The sequence below is a fragment of the Sapajus apella genome, unplaced genomic scaffold (genome assembly GCF_009761245.1).
Source record: "Sapajus apella isolate SASKATOON/1434 unplaced genomic scaffold, GSC_monkey_1.0 scaffold158, whole genome shotgun sequence".
NCBI classification, from domain to species: domain Eukaryota; kingdom Metazoa; phylum Chordata; class Mammalia; order Primates; family Cebidae; genus Sapajus; species Sapajus apella.
In genome coordinates, this window is record NW_022437098.1 from 776,801 (window position 1) to 801,057 (window position 24,257).

Below are 24,257 nucleotides of genomic sequence, written 5' to 3' on the forward strand. Positions count from 1 at the left end.
TTTATTTAACATTTTTTCCTCAATGCCCAGTCAACTGACTTGTTGGAAAATGATGTTTCCTGGATCTCATGTCTGATGCAGCAAGGTGATGGGAGAGAGTCAGGCATCCTGCAAACTTGGGGAGGCTGTCCAGGCTGAATTCACCTCCGAGGAAAGCAAGGGAAGGGGAACAAGTATCCCCAGAGCTTATCAGAGGAGGTAACCATGGTCACTGTTTCTGCCAGCAGGAAAAGTCCCTACTGGCATGAAGTTACATGTCACAAGCCGTGAGTTACATGTCAACAAAATGAAGAGGGAAGGTAGAATGTATTATTTCCTTTCTTTCTTTCTTTCTTTTTTTTTTTTTCTTTGAGACAGTCTCACTCTGTCCCTGCGACTGGAGTGCAATGGTGCAATCTTGGCTCACTGTAACCTCCGCCTCCTGGGTTCAAGTGATTCTTCTCCCTCAGCCTCCCGAGTAGCTGGGACTACAGGTGCTTGCCACCAAGCCTGGCTTTTTTTTTTTTTTTTTTTTTTTAGTAGAGACAGGGTTTCACTGTGTTAGCCAGGATGGTCTCGATCTCCTGACCTCGTGATCCACCCACTCAGCCTCCCAAAGTGCCAGGATTACAGGCATGAACCACGCGCCCTGCTTGTTTTCTAATTTCAGAATTACATATTGAGACAGATAGCCATTCAGTGAGCAGTCTCGGCTTGGAAGGAAGCCAAACTGTGCCATATTTCAAGGTGGACCCCATATGGGCTCCCTCGTTCTACTTTTTGGAGCCTTTAATAGCGTCAGTGTCATTAAATAAAAGCCTCTTTGGAGGAAAATAAGCATTCCAAGCTTTCAAAAGTAGTTAAGATTTGCCCAAGACCACACAAGTGAGTGAGGTTGCCTCTTTTATCATACTTGACACTGTATTTGACATACAGTGTTTGATGTTTGTCGTCACACTTGACCCTCACCACGATCACCACGTGCACGTCAAGTGTGATGGCCCTGGTAGCAGTTGAGATGTTCCCATTTTGCACATTGCTGCCACTTTAGCTCTAACCAGTTAAGGTCTAGTAGACAAGAGTTGTAGGGACTGACTCCAGCAAGGGTGGTAAGAGCCTCAGATGCTTCATTTGTCCTCTTACCCTATGCCTAAGAATTTATTAACCTGGCTTTGGAGCAGCAAATAAAGTAACTTTTGATTTCCTTTGGTTTAAAAAATAACATTCAGACTGTAGCCTTTCAGAAATGAGGAGAAAAGGTGAGAGAGAAAAGAAATGATAGAATGAAAACACAAATGTTGAGAGCCCTGATGTGATCCCCACACAGTGAAAGGTTCTTTTCCTCTTTTCATGAGACTGAGCAGGCAGACGGCCTCCACCGTTCCAGAAGCCCTCAGGGGCAGTTACCCACTGGAATGCCGTCTGCCCTGTGGCTGCTCTGCAGAGGCTCCCCTTACCAGCTGTCAGCCCACTGTAGAGCCGAGTTAAATCTAATTTAAGGACACAAATTGACAAAGCAGGTTTGTTTATTGCAGGGTAGACTTATTAACTTAGAAAAGCCATGAGCCCTGGTCTTTCTGTTTACAGAAATAAAATGGAACTCTAAATGAGGTTTAATGGGCTTCCCAGATCATGTTCCCTGGACAAGTTTTTTTTTTTTTTTTTTTTTTTTTCCTTCTTCAACAATAAATTTGAAAACCAAAAGGACTGAAAAGAAAGGGGAGTGTTTCCTGTTATAAATAGGACTGGTGGCATTCTTCAGAGCATTTTATAGCCTCTAACTGAGCATTATAATTTGAGTAGCTGAAAAGCATTCCAAGTTTTCAAAAGTGGTGCATTCACTCGGAAGCATCTATCAAGTACTATGTGCTAGGCATCATGACAGGCCCGAAGATGGCCCAGAGGCCCATGCTCTCCCCAGACTTGCATGATACTATAAATAAGTACATCAGACCAGCATAGAAGGACACAGCAGTGCAGAGAGCAGTTGGGAGCTGGAAAGGCTGCAAAGCCCAACTCTGAGAGTGGCCCATGGGGGCACATTGGGAGTTGAGCTCTGGGATGCCAAGGTGAGCTAGGGGATGTGGACGTGTCAGATCACTCAAGTGAACATGGGTCCGCTGGATGAGCTGTGGCCACAGCAGTGCCATCTAGTGTCACAGCAGATTCCCTTGTCCCCTCTTTCTGCTGGCCCCAGCACAGCTTTCTTGTTAAAAGGCTAAAGAAGTCATCAGAAGACTGATAGACGGTGGAGGTGTAGTAGCACATTGACAGAAGGGCCCTGTGCTAGTAAATGCAACAATGGCAAGTAGAGAGAAGGAAAACCCCCAATCATACACAGGTCGAGTCTCCCTTATCTAAGATGCTTGAGACCAGAAATGTTTCAGATTTTTTTTTCAGTTACTAGGATATTTGGATTATACATGACTGGTTGCTTCCCAAATCTGAAAATCTGTAACTCTGAAATGCTTCAAAATCCCAAACTTTTTGAGTGCTGACATGACCTCCCTCACCCCCAGAAAAAAATAAAGCTCACTGGAGCATTTCAGATTTTGGATTTTTGAGTTTGGGATACTGAACACGTATCTGTATTGATTGCTGCGATTGGAAAGACCAAAAGTGAATTTGACATGAATTGCTAGAATTTCATGTATATTGGGTTCCTTATTTGTGTTTAGTCATCTTCTTATAATTTTTAAATGTTTAAAAATAAAATAACGAAAGCAGCTACCAAAAGGAGCCATCACACTTTTCTAAGCATGGTGACGAGCATGCACCAAACTGAACCCTGGCTCCAGGATTGCTGTGGAAGAGGCAGTGAGGTCATTCCTGTCTTTGGTCTTGATGGTCTTTGATGGTGGCAGCACACCTCTTGGAACCAAGTTGGGTGTACTGGCTGAGTTCTTGGAGCATCTGCTCTGTCTCATGCCTGTAGCCATAGCCATGTCTGCTCAGGCCCTTGTGGATGATGCTTATTTTTCAGGCACAGTAATTCTTCTGTAAGACACTGGTTTCCAGACTGTATCTCCAGTATTGGGGTACTCTAAAGATGCAGAGTCTGATTCAGGATGAGTGCCTGAGCATGTTTCCTTGTACAGAGGAGTTTGACCTGCAGAGGGAGGAATAAGGCCCAGGGTGTCAGGACCAGCATAAAGGAGCATCCCAGATTTTCTCGCAGGTTGGTGCTAAGGTGGGCCCAGACCTACTCATGGGGCCGTTGCTCACCTTTTGGCCCATCTCTGTGTTCAGTGACATCATATCGGTGGATGCTTGGGGGCAAACACTAGTACACCACTGTGTATACTGTGCGCTGGGAGCCATACCTTGGGCCCCTGTTCTAGAGCCAGGATCCTCTGCTCTCTTGCCGTGAGCCTCAGACTCAGCCCAGGCTCTTCCTCAGCCTTGTGGTTCCTACCTCCTACCTCGTGCTGACCCTAGCCTGAGCCTGTTAAGTTCACTGCCTGTTTTTGTAAATAACATTTTATCCAAAGACAGCCATGCCATGCCCATGTATTTACATGTTTTTGGTCAAAGGCGGCTTTGACCAAAAAGCCAAAAATGCTCAACATCTGGCTCTTAAAAGAAAAATATTGCCAACTTCTCTTCTAGAGTTTGCTAGGAATCTGGTTCTGGACACATTAAGATATCTTGGGTTAAAAAGAGATTAGGGGCTGGGTGCAGTGGCTCACGCCTGTAATCCCAGCACTTTGGGAGGCTGACATGGGAGGATCACTTGAGCCCAGGTTTGGAAGCTGCAGTGCACTGTGATCATGCCACTGCACTCCAGCCTGGGCGACAGAATAAGACCCTGTCTCAAAAAAGGAAAAAAAAATTTTAAAAAGATTAGAATGGTTCAAGTTGCGAGGAAGCTTCAGCAACTTTTCTGTTTCTAGGATAAAAGCAATCAAATAAGGCGGAGCCTTCTTCACCATATCCTAGTTAAAATTACAGTTATATCATTAGAATGCTCATTGTTATGGGACCTGTGTTCCAAGTCCGAGGTGTGGTGTATAAGTGGCCTTCCTAGGCGTTTGCCATTTTTGTAGCATTGCAAGAGGGTCAGAAGAGCAGGCTTCCCTCTGCACTGTGTCCCTTACATAGCTCCATGGAACCTGTTAGGTAGTGCGTATGTTTCCTGCAAAGGCAGGAGTCCGACTGAGGCTGGGGTAAGGCTAAGGGAGCTGTCTTTCCAAATGAGTGTCCTTCCCAGGAGATGGCATGAAAAGTTTCAGCTCTCCCCAGGCCCTTACTACTCCTGGGGCTCCCCTTCTCCCTCTGCTCTCTCGCTGCAAGCCTCAGACCCGGCCCAGGCTCTTCCTTAGCCCTGTGGTTCCTACCTCCTGCCTCGTGCCAGCCCAACCTCTGTTCATTGCCCTCCGACATGTTGATGCTCATCTAACCCCCTTCTTGGGGAGCTGGAGCTGGAGTGGGGCATAGTTGGAGCAGCTTGCCTGAACCGACAAGGGTCCAGCCTGGAGCACTGGGCTCTGGAAGCCAAGCTTGTATGTAGGTTTTCATGCTGTGGGGGAGTCGTGCAGTCAGTCTAGTAAGGTCACCAACCAACATTTTAAAAAAGAAAAGAAGAGGCCAGGCGCAGTAGCTCACGCCTGTAATCCCAGCACTTTGGGAGCCTGAGGTGGGTGGATCATTTGGGTCAGGAGTTCGAGACTAGCCTGGCCAACATGGTGAAACCCTGTCTCTACTAAAAATAAGCTGGGCGAGTGGTGGCGCATACCTATAATCCCAGCTACTCAGGAGGCTGAGGCAGGAAAATCACTTGAACCTGGGAGGCAGATGCTGCAGTGAGCTGAGATAGTGCCACTGCGCTCTGGCCTGGGTGGCCAAGTGAGATTCGGTCTCAAAAAAAACAAAAACAAAAAAATATCAGACTGCATTGCATGTCGTGAGGGAAAGCATTGGAAAATAGCACTTTAGTTTCAGTGTGTGTATGTTCTACCTATACACATTTGGGGATAGGTATGCACACATAAATATGCATCCGTGTTTGTACTGACCATCACTCTGCCCCACACCACTTCCCAATGCCTTTCATGCAGTTGGCTGCCATGAATGTGCTTGGGAATCAGTGAGCCCCCATCCTCATAGCCTGCACTTGTGTGTGTGCTTCCCGCCATGTGCCTTTTGGATACCCAGACTGCGTGTCTGCTCAGGTCTCCCAGATGACTCAGGCCTGTACCGCGGACAAACCCCGTCCCTTCTGTGGCAGTCTCTCAGTGAGGTAGGGTCCACCATCCTGGAACCATTATTTAGGTTCCTTGAGGATTTTAATTCTCTACCATCACACATGGGCCTGATGCAAATTGGCTTCCACATGCCTGCTCTTCATTCTTCCCACCCCAGATTCCAAGACCCTCCCACCTACACCCAACCTCAAAGAACCAGTCATATGGAGCACTCCTAGGAGAAGGTGGAAATCTTTGCTGTCATTACCCTGTGTTTAGGGAGGCTTTGGAAACTGGAAAATGCTGGAATCTCCTTCCAACAGCATAAATAGCACCTCTGTTAAACCCACCTGTACACCAAGTGAGGGGCGCATTCTCATATTGTTTTCTGTTTAGTGTCCCATAAGAGAAGACTTGGAAAAGCAGATTTTCAAGGTAATTTTTATTGGACCAAAGTATTCAAGGGTGCACACCTGTGTGTTGTGCAAGGGTCAGTTTCACTGTGATGACATGGAAAGGATCCAGAGACCCAGATGCCCCTTCTTGGGAGACCTGTGCCAGTTTATTCCATGTGGGAGCTCTCGCCTGCTTCCGGCAGGTCAGGAGGCCAGCCTGGCCTGGGCCGCGTCTGCTCTTCCCTCCCAGGCCACCTGCTTGCCGGCCACCCAGAGTCGGCACTGGCAGTTTCAGAGGGAAGAGAAGAGCACCTCCTTGGTAGGGAAGGCGTCAAGTGCTTGAGAGGCTGGCAGGAGGCAGCTGGCACCAGGGCAGAGGTGCAGATGCTTCAGGTGTCCAGGACCCTGTGCCCACTGCCACGGGCAGCTCTGGTCTCACTTCTCACTGTCCTGTCCCTGTTTCCCTTCTGCTGTCTTGTTCTTTCTCTGCTTGCCCACTCTCCTTCCCTCCCATACCTACTTGATCATGTTTCTTCCTTGCCCCTTCGAATCAGGGTCTGGGGTCTGGGTCTGTTTAGATCTGAAATAGATGCTGACTCTAGGCTCTCAGGTGACTCCTGGCATGCATTTGGGGTGACTTGATCAAACTTAATCATAGTTTTAAAGATGATTAAATTTCAACTATATTGACAATTGAATACAATCAAATGTGACTATTCAAAGTGTACCATTTGATTACTTTTGGCATATGTAGCCATGAAATATTAAACATAAATGAAGAGAACTGAGAAGCCATAGGGAGAAGTCTCTTTCTGCGCCAATGGGAATCATGAGTCAAGATACTCTTATTAAATAACTATGTAATTGTATGAAGTAAATATATATATTTTTATCGGGGTACAGATTAATGCCATCCATGAAGTTATCTTTGTTAGGAAGAAATGGAAAAATACATGTGTGTGTGTGTGAAACACACTGGCACAGTGGGCACAGGGATGAGAGGAAGGCCTTACAGTATTTTGTATATTAATCTAGAAAAGATTTTAAAAAGCTAAGAAATAGAAGTGGACTTCTTTTGGGTGTGATTCATTTGCTGATCAGTCTCCATTTGTTTGGGTCTAAAATGAAATAGTTACATTTTTCTCTGATCCCTATCCCTAGCTGGGCTTTGTCCAGTTTCCCAGGGTGCTAAGCCCTTACCATAATTTCAGGTTTAAACCTGAGATCTCCTGCCCAGGTGTAGGCTTGTGGGGGTAGCCTGTGGCTGGGGGAGGATCTCACCTGATTCTTCTCCTGAATTCTTACAGGCATGGGGAGAAGAGAGGGAGGGGGCACTGTCTCTCAGTAGGTCCCTCTGAGTGTCGCAGCTGCTCCCCTTCGGACAGCCCTTCATGTCCTTTCTGGCAAGCGGTCACAGCTGGCTTTCCCCAGGAGCCTGGGTCATGTGTTCCTCCAGCCCAGGGGAATAGGAAGGGCCTGACGACATCAGCTTTCCTGGGCCCAGGACAGCACAGGGCTGTGGCTCTGGGCACGACGTTGGCTTTCCTAGGCACGGGACAGCACAGGGCTGTGGCTCTGGGGACGACGTCGGCTTTCCTAGGCCCGGGACAGCACAGGGCTGTGGCTCTGGGGACGACGTCGGCTTTCCTAGGCCCGGGACAGCACAGGGCTGTGGCTCTGGGCACGACGTCGGCTTTCCTAGGCCCGGGACAGCACAGGGCTGTGGCTCTGGGGACGACGTCGGCTTTCCTAGGCCCGGGACAGCACAGGGCTGTGGCTCTGGGCACGACGTTGGCTTTCCTAGGCATGGGACAGCACAGGGCTGTGGCTCTGGGCACGACGTTGGCTTTCCTAGGCATGGGACAGCACAGGGCTGTGGCTCTGGGCACGACGTTGGCTTTCCTAGGCAGGGGACAGCACAGGGCTGTGGCTCTGGGGACGACCTCGGCTTTCCTAGGCACGGGACAGCACAGGGCTGTGGCTCTGGAGACCACATCTGCTTTCCTAGGTGCGGGACAGCACAGGGCGGTGGCTGTGGGGGTGCCTGGGCCAGCCTCTAGCACTCCCCTGGCTCCCAAGCAGGGCAGCAACATAGAGGCAGCCAGGGATTGTGGCTTTCACCTCTGAAAAGCAAACTCCTACCTAACTGGGCAGAGAGGACAACTGCCCAGGTCCACAGGGAGGCTGGTCTCCCACCAGGTGCTGTGGGGAGGCTGGGGACCAGAAGAGATGTGAGGAGTGCCTGCTGGTGCCAGGCACTGTCCTGGGACATGTGGTGTCCCTGTTGTTTAATTTTATTCTAAGTTAAAAGAGACACGTCGACCACTCTCGTTAATGAAGAAATAAGAGCAGACCTCTAGACGGGACGTGCTGTGGAACTCTCTCTCTCCGTGGCCCCAGCTCCCTGGCCTATAGGGCTTTCGTGCCTTATCAGCTGCAGAGGAAGTTGATGGAGGACGGCAGAGCATCTTTAACGACCATGAAGCCCCTCGGTGGTCTGGAGACGGATATTCTGTCAGGGGTCCTTCAGAAATGCTGCTGGGTTTCAGTGAGACTGAAGCCATCCCCACTCCTGTGGTGATGAATGCTGTGTGAATTGTGGGTCCTTGAGAGTTTGGGGGATAAAAATAAGGATTTTCTTTGTTTCTCAAAGGAAAGAAGACAGTGAAGACTGCGGCACGCAGGAACTATCCGGCCTGCCCGGCCTCCCGCAGCATTTCTGTGATGTCGTCTCAGCATCCTGTCGCCAAAATATTGACATACACTTAGCTCTTTATAATGAAAAGACTTGTTTTTATCTTCTCTTCGTAGGGTGGGAAAGGGAGTGGGGGTGGGAGATTAGGCTTGGTTTGTCCTTCCTGGATGCCATGTTAGCCAGGGGTCAGAAGCCTGGGTCTCTTACTAATCTTGACAATAAACTATTTCTAACCGTAAGAGAAGTGGAAATACTGACTTCAGATTTGCAGTGAAAGAGCCTCTTTCACCCGCCATCTCCTGGACCTGCACTGGCTATGGGCTGCTACTGCCTCCTGCCCCGCTGAGGGCCTTGTTCTACTAGGAAATAAACCCCAGTTTATGCTTTGTGTTTCTGTGTGTGTAAAGGCGAAACCCTCCATTCTCAAACCTAAATTATATAATGTCCTCCAAGTTTTTAGAATGACAGTAGTCATTGCCAAAAGTGTGGTGTGGTGAGATTAGAGAAGCACTGGTTGATAGAACACTTAAAGGACACAGAAGCAGACACTTGTCACTACAGGACCCCCACAAACTGGTACAAGTAAGGTTTCTCTTGTGCAGTTAAGAAAGTGAGGCTCTTTGCCTAAGTCCCAGAGCAGTGGCAGAGCAGCAGGTCCCCATCCCCAGCTGTCCCTCCCATCCATATGTGGGCCAGCCTGCCAGGCCACACCAGCTTGCCCGGCCTTTCTGCCTCAGGAAGCTGGCGCCCATCTTCACAAAGCTCACAGCAGAAGACACCTCTGCTGGTGTGTGGACCTGGTCAAGGGCACATTTGGGTGGCTGTGAGTTGGAAGAGAGATGAGGGATGGATGCATCCAAGGGGTAGTTTGGGTTCCCCACAGCTGGGTGCACAGTTTCTTCTAGCGGCTTCCCCTGGCACGTGATGGTGAGCGGGCTTCTTTGAGCTGGTCACTTGTTCTCTCTGTTGGGGAGGTGTGTAGGGCTGCTCTTCCTTGTATGATCTGTTGTTAATTTCTGTTGGCTGTACAGGGAAGCACATTTTGTTGAAAGTGGCAAGATTCTGCAGCCCCAGCCTCCTTCCCTTTTGCTCTGAGGGGAGAGGCCCTTCCCCAGAGGCATGCCGCTTCAGGACTTCAAAGGGCCTGGCTGCCAGTGAGCCCAGGGCTGCCCCGCAGAATTTTGAGTTAACACCACTCTCAGAGGGCTCTGTGGCCTGGGGGAAGGATTCGTTCCAAAAGATTTGTTTCTCTCGGTCACTCTTTAACTGTTTGCATGTAAACCTATTTAGAGTAGATTAAAGGAGAGATCAGCTAGGTCAGTGGGAAATATCATTTACAGGGGCCCTAGCCAAAATGTTGATGTTGCTTACATTTTATTTTGCTGCAAATATATTACTATAGAGTATCTCCCTCTTTCACAGTAAATAGAAACAAGGCGTGACAGAAGGAGGCCCTTCTAAAATGCACATAATCACTTCCGTGTATGCCTGATGTTGATCCAGTAATGGAGTACAGAGTGGTCGGCTGCTCGCTCGGTATAACTGAGAGAACTTTGGTGCAGTAGAAAAAGGCAGGGGACTGGGTTCTGAGAAACAAATGGTAGGTGAATCTTCTTGTAGAGAACGTGTCTGCAGCGCCAAGAATGCCACCTGCTCTGGGATGCAGGGAATACCTCGAGCAGCTGCCTCTAGGCCTTGGTGTCCAGAGGGCAGTTGGGGCTGGCATCAGACTCTTCCACTGTGTCTGGAGATTCGAAGGAGGCGGGGGGTTCCTTCCAAATTCCTACCGGTAAACCTTTAATAAAATGTATCTTTTAAAAGAATGGCATTCACCTTTAGCTTGTCTGTTTTCAATACATTGTGCAAAACTACGCGCATGTGGATACGCACTAGGAACTGCCCTCCTCAGGGGTGTCCTGGGCTCACTCCTTCCCCAGACTCTCAGAAGGGGTTCTCTGCCTCTTCCGGGGAATTAGAGAGCAGTCTCTCCGCCTCTTACTGTGTTTATTGTTACAAATCAGCAGCGCTGAGCCAAATCTGCTGCAGGAACTTAAGGAGTGGTCGTTTGAAAGGGAACCTCACTCACAGCATCCTGCAGGAAGGAGCACCTGCAGCCTGCTCGGGATGTGCGTTGAATTTCCTAGTTACGCTTTGCATTTAGTATCTATCATCTTGCAAAATCGTGTACAAAATAGTAAAACACCCATCTGAACACCTACTTTTCCCTCTAAAGTTGACTGACAGCCCTAATTAGGACTGTGGTTTCTTTCTTTAAAAAATAAACTGGCCAGGCACAGTGGCTCACACCTGTAATCCCAGCACTTTGGAGGCCAAGACGGGCAGATCATGAGGTCAGGAGTTCAAGACCAGCCTGGCCAACATGGTGAAGCGTCATCTCTACAAAAAATACAAAAATTAACTGGGCTTGATGGCAGGCGCTTATAATCCCAGCTACTCAGGAGGCTGAGGCAGGAGAATCGCTTGAACCTGGGAGGCAGAGGTTGCAGTAAGGCAACATTGTGCCATTGCACTCTAGCCTGGGTGACTAGAGTGAGACTCTGCCTCAAAAAATAAATAATAAACTAAAAGAAAATGTAAAACTAATCATGTCAACAGTGCCAATCCACTTGAGAGCACAGCTTTCTGGAATACAGGCTGCCTGTCACTGGGCCTGGGGGGCTGCAAGGTCTGCCCGCTTGTTGCTCATGGGCTCTCTCCTGTTCCTCCAGGTTCGTCATCGGTGGTGTGAACTCATTGTTAAACACAAGTTCACGAAAGCCTACAACAGTGTGGAGAGGTTCCTTCAGGAGGACCAGGTAGGTGTGTCCTCTTTCAGCGAATGGGGATTCTGTAAAGGCTGTCCCCTGCACTTCACACGGGAACCCACGTTCTCAGTATCTCTTTCATAACAAATAATTAATCTGTTGCAGAGATTCTTAAGGACTGGTAGGATCTTACCCAACTCTGGTACTTCTGAGCTGCTTTTTTCCTCTCTCAGCATCTTTGAAGGATTGAGTTGGGGACCTTCAATGCTGCCTTGTGGTCCACACATCATCCGATGATGTGTGCTCACACTTCGTGGTGTCTCCAGCACCTGCTAGGCCACGCTTGTGCCTTGGTGATGCCGTGGGGTAGATCCCTGATTTCAGTGGCCCTCATTTAAAGTATATGTGCAAGTTAGACTGGAAAAGCCCCAACAGGACAGTCTCCGTCTTTACCTGCACCCGCGGTGTTGTGCTAGGAGGCTCTCACTGTTCACCAGGGACAGCAGTCGCCTTCCTGGGAGCCCACAGGTGGCGTGCCTGCAGGAGCGGATCTGAGGAGACCTTCATCGGCCGCCTCTGATGTCGCAGTATGTGTCAGGGTCGCTAGTCAGGTGTGTCCTGTGACACGTCATGGCCTCCCACACCCATCCCCTACCCCCACCCCCTACCCCCTCTGCCTCTGATCAAGCGGCCTGCCAAGCACTGTGGGTGACAGCATGGAGCTGTGTTCCAGCTGGGGTGGACAGTGGGAGTGAGGCAAACAAAAGGACTTTTGTCAGGGTCTCTGTGTGGGGGACAGCCAGCCAGTGAGGCCTGAGGCCTCGTTATTCCCACAAAGCAAAGTACATGCCTTTGTACCAGAAGAAATGTCACATTTGCACAGCAGAGCAAGAGGCGTCTGGAAAAACATACAGGAGTATAAGAAGGACAGAATTTAGGAGCAACTCTAAGGTCTGTTGTAAAGACCAGAATTCACTGCAGTATATTTAGAATCATGATACTTTGTCAAATAAGGATCACCGTGTCTGGGCTTTTTTGGGAAAGCACTTTTGAACCCTTAACTATGAAATTGTGGTCTTGTGCTGTCTTTGAGACCCTTCTTTTAGTTTGCTCCAGCAAAACGTAACTCACGGCGTTAACTAAGCCTGGTACAAGAGAGCAGGCAGATCCAGAAGGGCCCTTGGATCTTCCAGAACATCCTTGGCTGTTTTAAAAATATAGGAAAAGTGCAGATGTGTCTTTGTGGCATTGTTCCCAAGCAGCAGAGCTGGTGTGGACTGTCGTGCAGGGCTGTGGAGGACAGCACAGGCGGGGTGGGCGGCTCTGCGGGTGTCGTGATGCGCCCTGCTGCAGCTGCTGCGTGCTGTGCCCTTCATTTTCCTGGCAGGGTGTGGCCGGGTGAGCTCAGACCAGCGACTCTAGGAACTTACTTTTCTGGACAGGAGCCCTGCATCTCTGCAGTGCCACACAAGCCTTCTGCGTGGTCATCCTGGGAACTGTCTGTCTGTTCAGAGCATTCCTGACACGCCCAGCACGATGGGAATGCTCACTCATCGTTCTGTCACCAGTGAAATCATCAGAATCTGTGGAGAGAACTGGGAGCTGAGGATTCCTTGGGGTTTTGATGAGAACAAGGAGGAGACGGGGATTGCAGACTGCAGCTTCCAGAAGCAGTCACCCCATGGCCTTTCTTTTCTCTGGGGTTTTTGCAGTTTCCAGACAAGTGTGTGTGGAACAAGCACAGACTGAGCTCGTGTGCATGGGTGCCCGAGCCTTAGCCTGATGCCCTCTGGCCTCTGTGCCCTGCAGGCCATGGGCGTGTACCTCTACGGGGAGCTGATGGTGAGTGAGGACGCCAGACAGCAGCAGCTCGCCCGCAGGTGCTTCGAGCGGACCAAGGAGCAGATGGATAGGTCCTCAGCCCAAGTGGTGGCCGAAATGTTATTTTAACGAGGTGATTGTCTCCCTTTCCTTTCTGTCATTTAGTTCTAACCAGATACTCCTCTTAGGAGCCAACTAAATAAGCCGAATAGTGAGCCAAGACCACCTACAGCATCAATAGCTCCGTGACGGGGGCCTGGAGAGCAGGCTGAGTAGGTACTGGACTGGTACGGGAGCCCAAGGTCCCTGGAGCACCATGTCTGGTTGGGGCGGTCACCAGGAAGCAGAGGCTGTCCGCCTGAAGGCGCAGTGGCACTCCTTGAGACAATTTTGGCCACTTCAGGTTTTATAATCTGTAGGAAAAAAAATTGTGGGAGAACATCTTGAGTAGCTTTAGAGATGAATGGGAAGCCTGGCAGAAGCGCTGGTCCAGTTCTCAAGGTCACGGCTGACACGGGAGTTTCAGTGGCCGTGTGACTCCAGAGCCTAGGTTGTGCAAGCAGTTGTTTTCTTGCAGCCCTGTGTGAACTGGAGGTTCCTTGGGCTGTCCATGCCTGATCACGGGCTGACAGGAGGCTCTCCGGGCACACACAGCACACGTACCACACTCCATGACCCTGTGTCTTGAGGGCAGGTCCTACTTGTTGCTTTGTTGTGTTGGCAGAATTTCTCCCCGGTTTATATTGGAGTGAGTCCTAGATTATTTAAATCACTTCCTCTGTTAATTGTGCCTGGAATCAACCTGTTAGATTTTACTTCGTAGCAGTGAATTGCTAAATACGGGTTTCTGCACTATTAAAGTAACCTACAGTAGTACAGCTCGTTTTGTTAGGACAGCTGTGGGATCATGTTTTTTCTCTAACAATCATCATTTCTGTTTTCTCCATTTTACTTCAATGTTTTATGTAATATAATAGGGGATGTCTAATTTTGTATCTTTTCAAAAAAATACCAGATCTCAAGCATTTTTCATGTTATAGCTTCAATTGAATTTTTCATGGATATTGAATATCTGGTGTTGATACTCTTCACTCATTTTTGGACATTGAGTTTGCTTCTAATGTTTTATGCTTATGAAAACTATTTCTGTGTAATATGTTTAAGTAGCTTATTTCTATGAAAGAACTTAATGAAATAAAAAGTTTTTCCTAAGCATGATCATATTATTCCAGAAGAGTCAGGAACCCTGTGTGCCAGGAAAGGGAAACGTGGGTGGGGAGGGGGATGAAGTACTACTGGACGTCTCGTAGCGAATCGGCTGCTGTAGACGTGACCCGGCTCCCCCCTCCCGCGCCCCAGGGATGGGCCGGAGGCGCAGACCGCATAGTTACCTCACCGCCGGCCTCATAGAGTAATGAGTGTAAACCGTGTTTCTCCTGAGTTTTGTTATTTCTTGGAGTTCGTGTTAAAGTGTGTGAAACTACAAGGCCAGCTAGTCCTTTGATCATTCCCTTTGTTCCAGGTTTTCCAGCAGCACCACAGGGAACACCCCTCACGACTCTTAATGGGGAATTTTTGTCCAGACAAAGGAGTCATCTTGGTTACAAGTCTCCACCTTCCCCACTCCCAGACATCTTCATTCCTGTCCCCACCCCTCCAGATGAATCCAGGGGTCACAAGCACCCCCCTCCCCCACTCCCCATGAGGAACAGTGGCCAGGGCTTCTCTCAGGGCCCTTCCAGCAGGGACACTTCGCAGCCTGAGAGTCCCCAAAGGCTTCCCAGGGCAGCTAGAATCCATGCCTGGTGAGAAGGGATCTTGTCCCCAAGGGTTAGAGGCAGTGAACTTAGCGAGGACAGGTGCTGTTAGCAATTCTGTCACTGCATTTTTCATCAGCTCCAAAGCTGCACTGGCATTTTTATGGTTGTCTCTTGAGTCCCTTTGATTCAAAAAATGATACCTCTAGGATGCCAACTAAATGAAGAACAAACAGAAACTCCGCCTGTTTGCTAGTGTGCAGCATGAAGGCGGCAGTGTCGCCGGCGTCCCTCCGCGCAAGCCCGGCGCGTGCAGACGGGGCATGGGGCACGGCGCTGCCCTCAGGTGCTCTGGCTGCTTGGGTTCCTGGCATGCTGATTTGTGACTTAAGATGAAAATCACATTGCCAGGGATTACCACGCAACCACGACCTTGGCTGCTCCTCCAGAAACCATAGTCGCGTTCCGCAGTTTGGAGAACAGGTGCATCTTGTAGCTCTTTGGAAACAAAAGAAGCCACCAGCTGAGGAAGATGCTCACCGGCCCTTTATTTGTGCCCAGCGATGACCTCTCTGACAAGGTGCAGAGCTTAGCTGATTGGTGAACAGTGATTGGTTTCCGCTTTGTTCACAGTGGCTAAGTTCTGCACCTGAAGAGAAGGTGAGATGGGGACAGTTAAGTTGGAGCCGCTGGGGCAGAGGCCATTGCTGACGGGCTGGCCGCTGCTGCACAGCACAGTCAGCTTGGGTGCAGAGCACGATCCTGGAGGACGAGAGACCACTTGGCCCCCTGGATGCACTGTCTCCTGCCGGGAATGCAAGCCGTGTACCGAGTCCTTAAGTTTGTCCACAGAAACACACGTCCACTAATCAGACCTCTGTCTGAAAGGTCAAATGTATTTAAAGTTGCAAAAATTATTCTTACAAAAAGCTAAAACCAATTGCATCACATAAGTCAAGCGAAACCGTGTGGTGGCTCATGGCGTGTGAGCGGGGCAGGGCGGGGCTTTCAGAGGAGCTCCTGATGTCGTTCCGGGCGCGGTGAACTCTCTCTTGTATTGCAGTCCAGGCCTCCGCGTCTCCTGCGCCAGCGAACAGTGCCTACGGAGCTCCCAGCTGAGGCGCTGCTTCTCCGGGCTGTCGATTGGACCCGCCCTCCGGTGCCTACTGAGCTGATATCAGTTCTCATTTTACACACTGGCTCAGTTCAGCAGGAACAGGAGTCGAGCCCTTGAGCAAAAAGCCTTCGTGTCTGTAAGTGCCCGAGGCTCAGGAGAGCTGGGGCTCCCACTCGTGGCAGACAGGCCCGCGTCTGCCCCGACCCAGCGGCACCATGGTGCCGTCATCTGTATGTGCTCCTGTGGCATGGGGGTTTGTAGACTCGGAAAACCCTATGGCCTGAAGGTGGGACACAGTGCCAGCGCAGGGGTGGGGGGCACGTTTGCCCCCAGGTGTGAGGGAGGCAGGGCCCAGCTCCCCCACGGCGAGCTGAGACTTTCCGAGAGCAGTTAGAGTGGGTGCAGGTCGGAATTGGGTACTCCTCCTAGCAGCTATCATGTACGTAAAGGCTAAGTACAGCCTGCTGGTGTCACCGCCACGTGTGAGAAGGCCAGGGTCACACAGGGCTGTGAGATGGGCCTGGGTCTCCTCCTTGTCTTGTGATGAAAGTCTTCTCTTGAAAGTGGAGTGGAGAGCAGAGGCACACAGAGAATTCCTCCCGGTGACTGGGTAATAAATGTTATTGCTGTTTCCTTTTCAGGAAAGATCACAGCGAGATTCTTTCACTCGTCTCCTCCTCTCCTGGGGGACCAGGCTTGCACTGACCCTCGACATCAAAGGAGGGATTATGTCACTGCGGAAGCCATCAGCCCGCAGCACTGTTCACGTCCTGGTGCTTCTCTTTCCCAGAGGCTGGTCCCAGCCGGGCACACACAAAAGGCAGATTCTCATAAACAGCCTCCCACTCTGGAGCCTGCCTCCCGCCCTGGATCTGGAGTGGAGCTGCTCTGGGATTTTGAGTTCTTCTGCACAGATGATTAAAGGTATCTGAGAGACATTGGAGAACCTGCTGAACATTTTACAGCAGTCTGCCCAGCACATGGGTGGACGTGGACGTTTCTATAATTTCAGAAAGTCACATGGCTCCTCTGTACTGAGACCAGTGGGCGCCATTTGATGTAAAACTATGGGATGAGAATCTAAGATACATAATTAATAAATGTCATGGTTTTCTTTGTATTTGTGTTTGCTTCCGAATTTTATACTGCTTAAAAATAACAAGAAAAAGGCATTCTCCACATTCTGGTGTTCCTTCCCTACCTCACTAGTTTCTCTGTCATTTTCAAGGTAGTGTTCTCTTAGAAGCCTGAAAGCAAAAGAAATTAGGTTGGGTGTGGGCACTTTTCCAAAATGGAGAGGCTGGGCATGTTCGGTCACTGTGGGAGTTGGGTGGTGTGATTTTTCTTCCTCCACACTGCTTAAAGACAGAAGCTGGGCACCGAGCTTCCTGGGCATCGTCCATGAGGCCTGTGACAGGTCCTGCTCCTGTGTCAGCCAAGGGGGAGCTGCTAAGCTGAGGCTAGGAAATGGCACTTAACTGGTGGATTCAAGTTCAGGGTTCCACGCTTTCCAAAGCAGGCCATACCCCCACCCGGCCAGCCCTTCCAACAAGACTGGATTATGAGCAGAGAAGGCCAGCAAGGGCCTCTCAAGTCTTGGCTGCTAAATGTGACAAGACAGTGTCCCCAGGAGTGCCTGGACATGGAGGCCTCAGCAGATGCTACTCAATGAAGGGCCCACGGGGGTGGGGGCATTGTGGCGTGGAGGAAACCCTGAGTCATGTGAACCTGCGTTCAAACCCGGCCACTTGGCAGGTAAACCCACAGCAGATGCCAGTGTTCTTCCCAGCCCGCAGGAGCCCCAGTGTCCCCTGCTGCTGCCTCCAGCTGTCTGAACACCAGCTGTGCCAACCTGTGGCTGGGACTGGGCCCAGGGCCTGCTGCAGGAGGGGAGGTAGCCAGGGCATCTGAGGGTGACCCCAGCCCAGAGGACCCCCCCACGATTAAAGGAAGTGGCAGTGACCGCACCCTGCACTGAGTCACCTGCAGGCCTCACCAGCACCCTGGGCCGGCCTGGAAGGGCAGCCCCCACCTTCCTGCCAGGGTTTAGGGGACAGGGGGACCTCCCAGGCCCGAGGCTTTGGGCCACAGCCCGGAGAGAGGGGCCAGGAATTCTGGCAGGACCAAGGCAGAGTGGGGGGCAAGGGAGGACTGAGGAAACACCAGGGAAGACAGGTCAGCAGCTCAGCTTCCATTTGAGGGTTAAAGGCTTTTAGAGCATTTATTTTTACTGGACGTTCAAACCAAAACACTGAATTAATAAGTCTCCATCCCAGGCAAGGTGACCTTGCCTGCAGCAAGGAGACCAAACACCCAAGACAGGCCTGGCCAGAAAACCTGACCTCTGATGACAGAGGGGCTCGGGGAGGATGTGGCTTCCCCCCACCTCCATTCGGCCCGGAGCTGCCCACTGCAGGCCTGAGGCTGGTGGGGAGGCCAAGGGGAGGGGCCTGTGCCACAATGACCTCACCAAAGGCAGCTGTGACCCACAGAGCAGCTGAAAGTAAGGCCAAGGGCCACCTTCGAGGGACAGTTTGTTTAGAGCTTCGAGTTCTAGGCCAAGCACCTTCTCATTCTGTAGATGGGGCCAGTGGAGGACTTACATGGGTCATGGGTGGGGTGGGGGCAGGTAGGGAAGGGGGCTCCTCGGCAAGGCAGACCTACCCGGCAGGGGTCACAGTCTGTCCCGAGAGGCTCCTTCCAAGCAGAGCTCTGGGTGCACAGGCCCCAGGGGGGCCCTGAGGCGGCAGGGGCGCACCAGAAGTGGAGTGCTACTGGGCCTTTTGTCAGGGGCTGACATTAAAATGTGGCGGCTGTCTGATTAGTGGGTGCTTTGGGCCGCACCACTGCAGACTGTGTGCAGGGCCCAGCCGTGGCAGGGCCTCCGCATGGGGGCAATGTGGTGGTCGTCTGAGAGGCTGGGGGGCCTGGGGGTTGAAAGAACTCTGGACCTCCCAGGGTCGTTCCTGGCACCTGCGGAGAATGACCATGGCCCCGCTGCCCGGGTTCTGGAGGTTTACAAGGTAGAAGGGAGGAGGGGCCGGTCAGGACTATTCAGCGGCAGGGTTTTATAGATCTCTTCCCACCCTCGCTGCTGTCTGGGAGACTGATCATCTGATAGGCATTCTGTTCCAGTGGGATGACCAGACAGTGTGAGAAAGGCCAGCAGCCGTGCCTGGAGTGGAAGGGAGCTGCCATAAAGCCACAGATGTCCCAAGCCCAACTTGGCTTGTGGCCCCCACAAGGCCCAGCCCAGGAAGCCATTCTTGGGCTGGGGCGGGAAAAGAGGGTTGATCCCCGTGTTTCTCACATAGACCCAGAAGAGAGGAGAGGCTGGGAGCTGCTGTCACCAGGGTGTGGCCTGTGAGAGTCGCTGATGGCAACATTAGCCTCTTCAGGGCTGTGTGCGTGCAGCGCAGGGCCAAACGCCGAAATGCAGAGAAAGACTTGTGTCCACAGTTCAGTCTAGTTCCCACAGCTCACAAGGAACCAGTCTGGCCCTGCAGTGTTGGTTGAGATAAAAGAGGGTCAGGGTTTGGCTTCGTGCCAGGACTTAAAGGGGATGGGCAGCTGCTAGACGCCCCCACCCCCACCCGGGCCCACCCGGCCTCTGGCTGCTCTGCCACCCCTAACCCTAGCGGCCGCTGCTGAGTGGGACCTGGGGGCGGGGTTGGGGCTGCTCCCAGGGGGGCTGTCCATTCTGTCTCCTGCAGGCTGACCACCTGGGAGAGGAGTGCCCAGCTCTGATCCTGCCTGGGGCCGCCTGCCCAGACAGCTCATCTGTGGCTTCGTCTAAGCCACAGGGCGGCTGGGTGTGCACCCTGTGGTTTCCATGTTCTTAAGCTTTCTTTGTGCCCCTCTGCCTGTAATTTCTTTCAGCCTGGGCCTTTGTGGAATCTATCCACCACTTCAAAGCCCAGCCGAGGAGGTGCTTTTGCCAGTGGGCTATGGGTGGGGTGCTGAAGCTGCCCATGGTCAGACCCTGACTCGCTGCCAAGAGTCCCAAGTTCCAGAAAGTTCTTTTCTGACCTCGTAGTCCTCCCTTGCCTCACGAGGTCTGGCAGAACAGAAGTGAAGTGTCTGTCCTGAAGACTGGATTCGATGCTCCTGGCGAGCTCTGAAAGTCAGGAGTCAAGGAAGCCCTCTCTGGCTAAGATACCACACTTCGCCCCTAATGCCTGGGGTTTCCACATTCTGACCCAATGATTTAAGGCCCCAGGGACTTCAGCAGCAGTTATGTTCAGGGAGGCAGGCTCAGGAAGAACGTGAATTATAGGCGTAACTCAGAGGTGATGCCAGAGTCCGTTTCAGTGACTGCTGATGGAACGGAACAAGTGTGCGTTTATGTTGGGCTTAAAGACAGATAATTTATGGGGAAGGAACTACAGTTTCATGATTGTATCTGCTTTACTAAATTAAATGCTGCCAAGGAAGCGACTGCAGAAACCTGGTGTTAGCACAACTGAGGCAGGATTGCCTTGAGCACTGCAGGAAAGCCGTCATGAGCACAGGGCCAGGGCAGACAGAGGATGCGTCTTTGGAAAGCTGGGTCACGGCCCACAACCTTCTCCAACTGGGGGCATCCAGGAAGCTCAAGTCCTCAGCGTACACGTCAAGGCACATGCATGCAGCCATAATAAGTGGTCTTTTTCTAGGAAATTCTGATAACGCCAACTTATTTTCTCATAGATGACACGTGCAAACAAATATAGGTAATATGTAAAAAAAGTTTTCTCCACCCTTTCACCTAGTCTCTTCCCCAAGACTGTCACTGTAATGAAGGTGATGACTGTCCACCCCAGCAGTGGCGAGCACGTGTGCAGGCCTTGCTTTATACACGGAGGGTGGCATAGGGTGCGCACGGGTCTGAATTGGCTCGTACATGACCTTGCTTCTCTGTGTCAATGGCTCCGTCGCATGGACACCCCGTAACTCGAGGCAGAGACACCCGGCCTTCCAGGGGCTTCGTTCAAGTCCCAGCCCTGCTAGATGGCCACAGTGTGTAACCTTGGGCACATTACTCAGCCTACCCGTGCTTGCATTTCCTCCTCCGTAAACTTCAGCTGACGCTGCTGGTGAGTAAATGTGAAGCCAACAGCAGGCTTGGCCGCGAGGGTAAGAGTGTGCGCTTCTTGCATGCGGGCTTTTGCTTTTTCTCTCGTTTCTTTCTTGCTCTTCTTTCTCTTCCTGTCTTCCTTTCTCTCCTTTTCCTCCCTCTCCGTTTCCTCGTTATGTCTTTATGTGAACCTCTGAGTTGCCCCAGTGGCTGGCTATACCATCCTGCACATGCATGGGCATAGGCACCAGCATCTGTGCACAGGGAAAGCCCTAGACGTGTGCGCTAGCATGGATCGCTGCGGTCTGCAGTAGATGGAGTGGGGTCAGGAGAACTGGGTGTCTGCTCCTTGGAGAAAGGACATATAAACTTTTTCAATCTTAGCTGGGTCTTTGCTTAGTTTAGGGTTAGGCAGGGAGGCTCAGGAAGAATGTGAATTACAGCAGAATACACATAGGACTGACCAGTGTAACCACATGTGAGGACCCAGCTCAGCAGCCTCAGTGCCTTCATTGTTGTGCAGCTCACCACCATCCGCCTGCACAACGTTTTCACTTTCCCCAGTGAAATGGAAACCATTCAACATTCAATCCACACTTCCCCTCCCCCGGAGGCCCTGGGAACTGCCATGCGGCTTCCTGCCTCAGAAGTTTGCCTGTTTTAGGGAGGTCATATGAGAGGAGTCATAAAATATTTGACCTGGAGGGGATCCAAGATGGCCGATTAGGAGCAGCTCAGGATTGCAGCTCCCAGTGAAAGCGCAGGGGGTGAGCCAACGCCGCATTTCCAGATGGAGTTTTATTGCCCACAGACCAGGAGATTCCCAGGCAGAAGAGCCCCACAGGTCGCCAGCATGGCTGTTTTGGCTGGCATGGCTGTTTCTGCCAGCATGGCTGTTTTGCCAGCACCCCAGCGCAGCGGTTCTCTGTACAAAATACAGGGGCCCAGGCACCGTTTTAGGTGGCGATTGGAGCTCCTGGGAGACAGAGTCACCCATTCATCTGATTAAAAAAGGGACTGAAACAGGGAGCCAAGCCAGGGGATTCCCGGGCAAAAAAGCGCCACGAATCTCAGCGCGGCTGTTTCAGCCGGTGCAGTGGGTCACCGCACAGGAAATCACACAGATCCCAGCACCTTTTCAACAGGCGACCAGAACACCTGGGAGACAGAGTCGACCATTCAACTAAAAAAAGAAAAAAATGGTCTCTGAGGCAGAGAGCCAGGTGATCAGGCTCAGCTGGTCCCACCCCTACAAAAAAAACAGCAATTGGAAATGCTCTGGATTGACAGTTTCACAGCAAGCACAGTGTCTGCCATTACTGAGGCAATCCACCACTACGGAGGTAGTTTGCCATTGCTGAGGCAGTCTGCCATTACAGAGAGAGTGTGCCATTATAGAGGTGGGCCGCCATTGCCGAGGCAGTTCTAACTACACCTGTATAAACAGGACTGCAGGGAAGTTCACATGGCAGCTGGGTGGAGCCCACAGCAGCTCAGCAAAGCCCCTGCAGGCAGACAGTGACTAGGCTCCCTCCTCACTGGGCAGGGAAGCCCTGAAAAAAGGCAGCAGCACCACAGAAACTCATAAATAAAGCCCTAACTCCCTGTGACAGAGCAGCTGGGGAAAAAAAAATTTTAAAAAGGAGTTTATGAGTTCTGCAGCAGCAGACTTAAATGTACCTGCCCAGCAGCTCTGAATGAACAACGGAGCTCACAGCTCAGCACTTGGGCTCCAATAAAGAACAGACTGTCTCCTTAAGCAGCTCTCTGACCCCCGTATATCCAAAGAGACACCTCATAAAGGAGAGCTCAGACTGACATCTGGCGAGTATCCTTCTGGGACAAAGATAGCAGCAGAAGAAACTGGCAGCAACCCTTACTGTTCTGCAGCTGCTGCAGGTGATCCCCAGGCAAGCAGGGCCTGGAATGGACCTCAGCAGTCCTACAGCAGAGGGGCCAGACTGTTAGAAGGAAAACTAAGAAACAGAAAGAAATAACTTCATCATCAACAAATGGGACATCCACTCAGAGACCCAATCGGAAAGTCAACAACTACAAAAACGACAGGTGGATAAATCCACAAAGATGGGAAGAAACCAGTGCAAAAAAAAAGATGAAAACACCAGAAACCAGAACGCTTCTCCTCCTACAATGGATCACAACTTCTCACCAGCAAGGGAACAAGGCTGGATGGAGAATGAGTGTGATGAACTGACAGAATCAGGCTTCTGAAGGTGGGTAACAAGAAACTTCTGTGAGATAAAAGAACATGTTCTAACCCAATGCAAAGAAACTAAAAATCTTGAAAAAACATTTGACGAAATGCTAATGAGAATAAACAACATATGAATATAAGTGAACTGATGGAGCTGAAAAACACAACATGAGAAACTTCACGAAGCATACACAAGTTTCAGCAGCCGAACTGACCAAGCAGAAGAAAGGATATCAGAGGTTGAAGATGAACTAAATGAAATAAAACAAGAAGGAAAGATCAGAGAAAAAAGGGTAAAAAGGAATGAACAAAGTCTCCAAGAAATATGGGACTATGGGAAAAGATCTAATCTACGTTTGATAGGTGTACCTGAATGTGACGGAGAGAATGAATCCAAGCTAGAAAATACTCTTCAGGAAATTATCCAAAAAAGCTTCCCCAACCTAGCAAAGCAGGCCAATATTCAAGTCCAGGAAATGCAGAGAACACCACAAAGATATTCCTCAAGAAGAGCAACCCCAAGGCACATAATCGTCAGATTTACCAGGGTTGAAATGAAGGAGAAAACGCTAAGGGCAGCCAGAGAGAAAGGTCGGGTTACCCACAAAGGGAAGCCCATCAGAATCACAGCAGATCTCTCAGCAGAAACCCTACAAGTGAGAACAGTGGGGGCCAATATTCAACATCCTTAAAGAAAAGAACTTTCAACCCAGAATTTCATATCCAGCCAAACTAAGATTCGTAAGTGAAGGAAAAATAAAATGCTTTGCAAGCAAGCAAGTACTCAGAGATTTCATCACCACCAGGCCTGCTTTACAAGAGCTCCTGAAAGAGGCACTAAACAGAGAAAGAACCACCAGTACCAGCCACTCCAAAAACATACCAAATGGTAAAGAGAATCAACACAATGAAGAAACTGCATCAACTAATGGGCAAAACACCCAGCTAGCATCAAAATGGCAGGATCAAATTCACACATAACAGTATTAACCCTAAATGTAAATGGGCTAAATGCCCCAGTCAAAAAACACAGACTGGCAAATTGGATAAAAGGCCAAAACCCATCAGTGTGCTGTATCCAGGAAACCCATCTCACATGCAAGGATACACAAAGGCTCAAAATAAAGGGATGGAGGAAGATTTACCAAGCAAATGGAGAGCAAAAAAAATCAGGAGTTGCAATTCTCATCTCTGGTAAAATAGATTTTAAACCAACAAAGATAAAAAAAAGACAAAGAAGGACATTACATAATGGCAAAATGATCAATGCAACA

General features: G+C 50.5%; 1 protein-coding gene across 12 annotated transcripts in view; it reads left to right on the plus strand.

The window, feature by feature from the left end:
* Positions 1–16,832, plus strand: part of AOPEP (aminopeptidase O (putative)) — a 377,149-nt gene extending 360,317 nt beyond the window's left edge. For 3 of the 12 annotated variants that reach the window (XM_032266388.1, XM_032266389.1, XM_032266397.1), the window contains 2 exons: positions 10,982–11,068; positions 16,354–16,832. In XM_032266388.1, the coding sequence (XP_032122279.1) occupies positions 10,982–11,068; positions 16,354–16,644 (378 nt within the window). In that variant the 3' untranslated portion in view covers positions 16,645–16,832. Of the gene's footprint in view, positions 1–10,981; positions 11,069–12,826; positions 12,972–15,658 lie in introns of all 12 variants that reach the window. The other 9 variants (XM_032266392.1, XM_032266398.1, XM_032266393.1 and 6 more) reach the window with 7 other exon arrangements.
* The last annotated feature ends 7,425 nt before the right edge of the window (positions 16,833–24,257 follow it).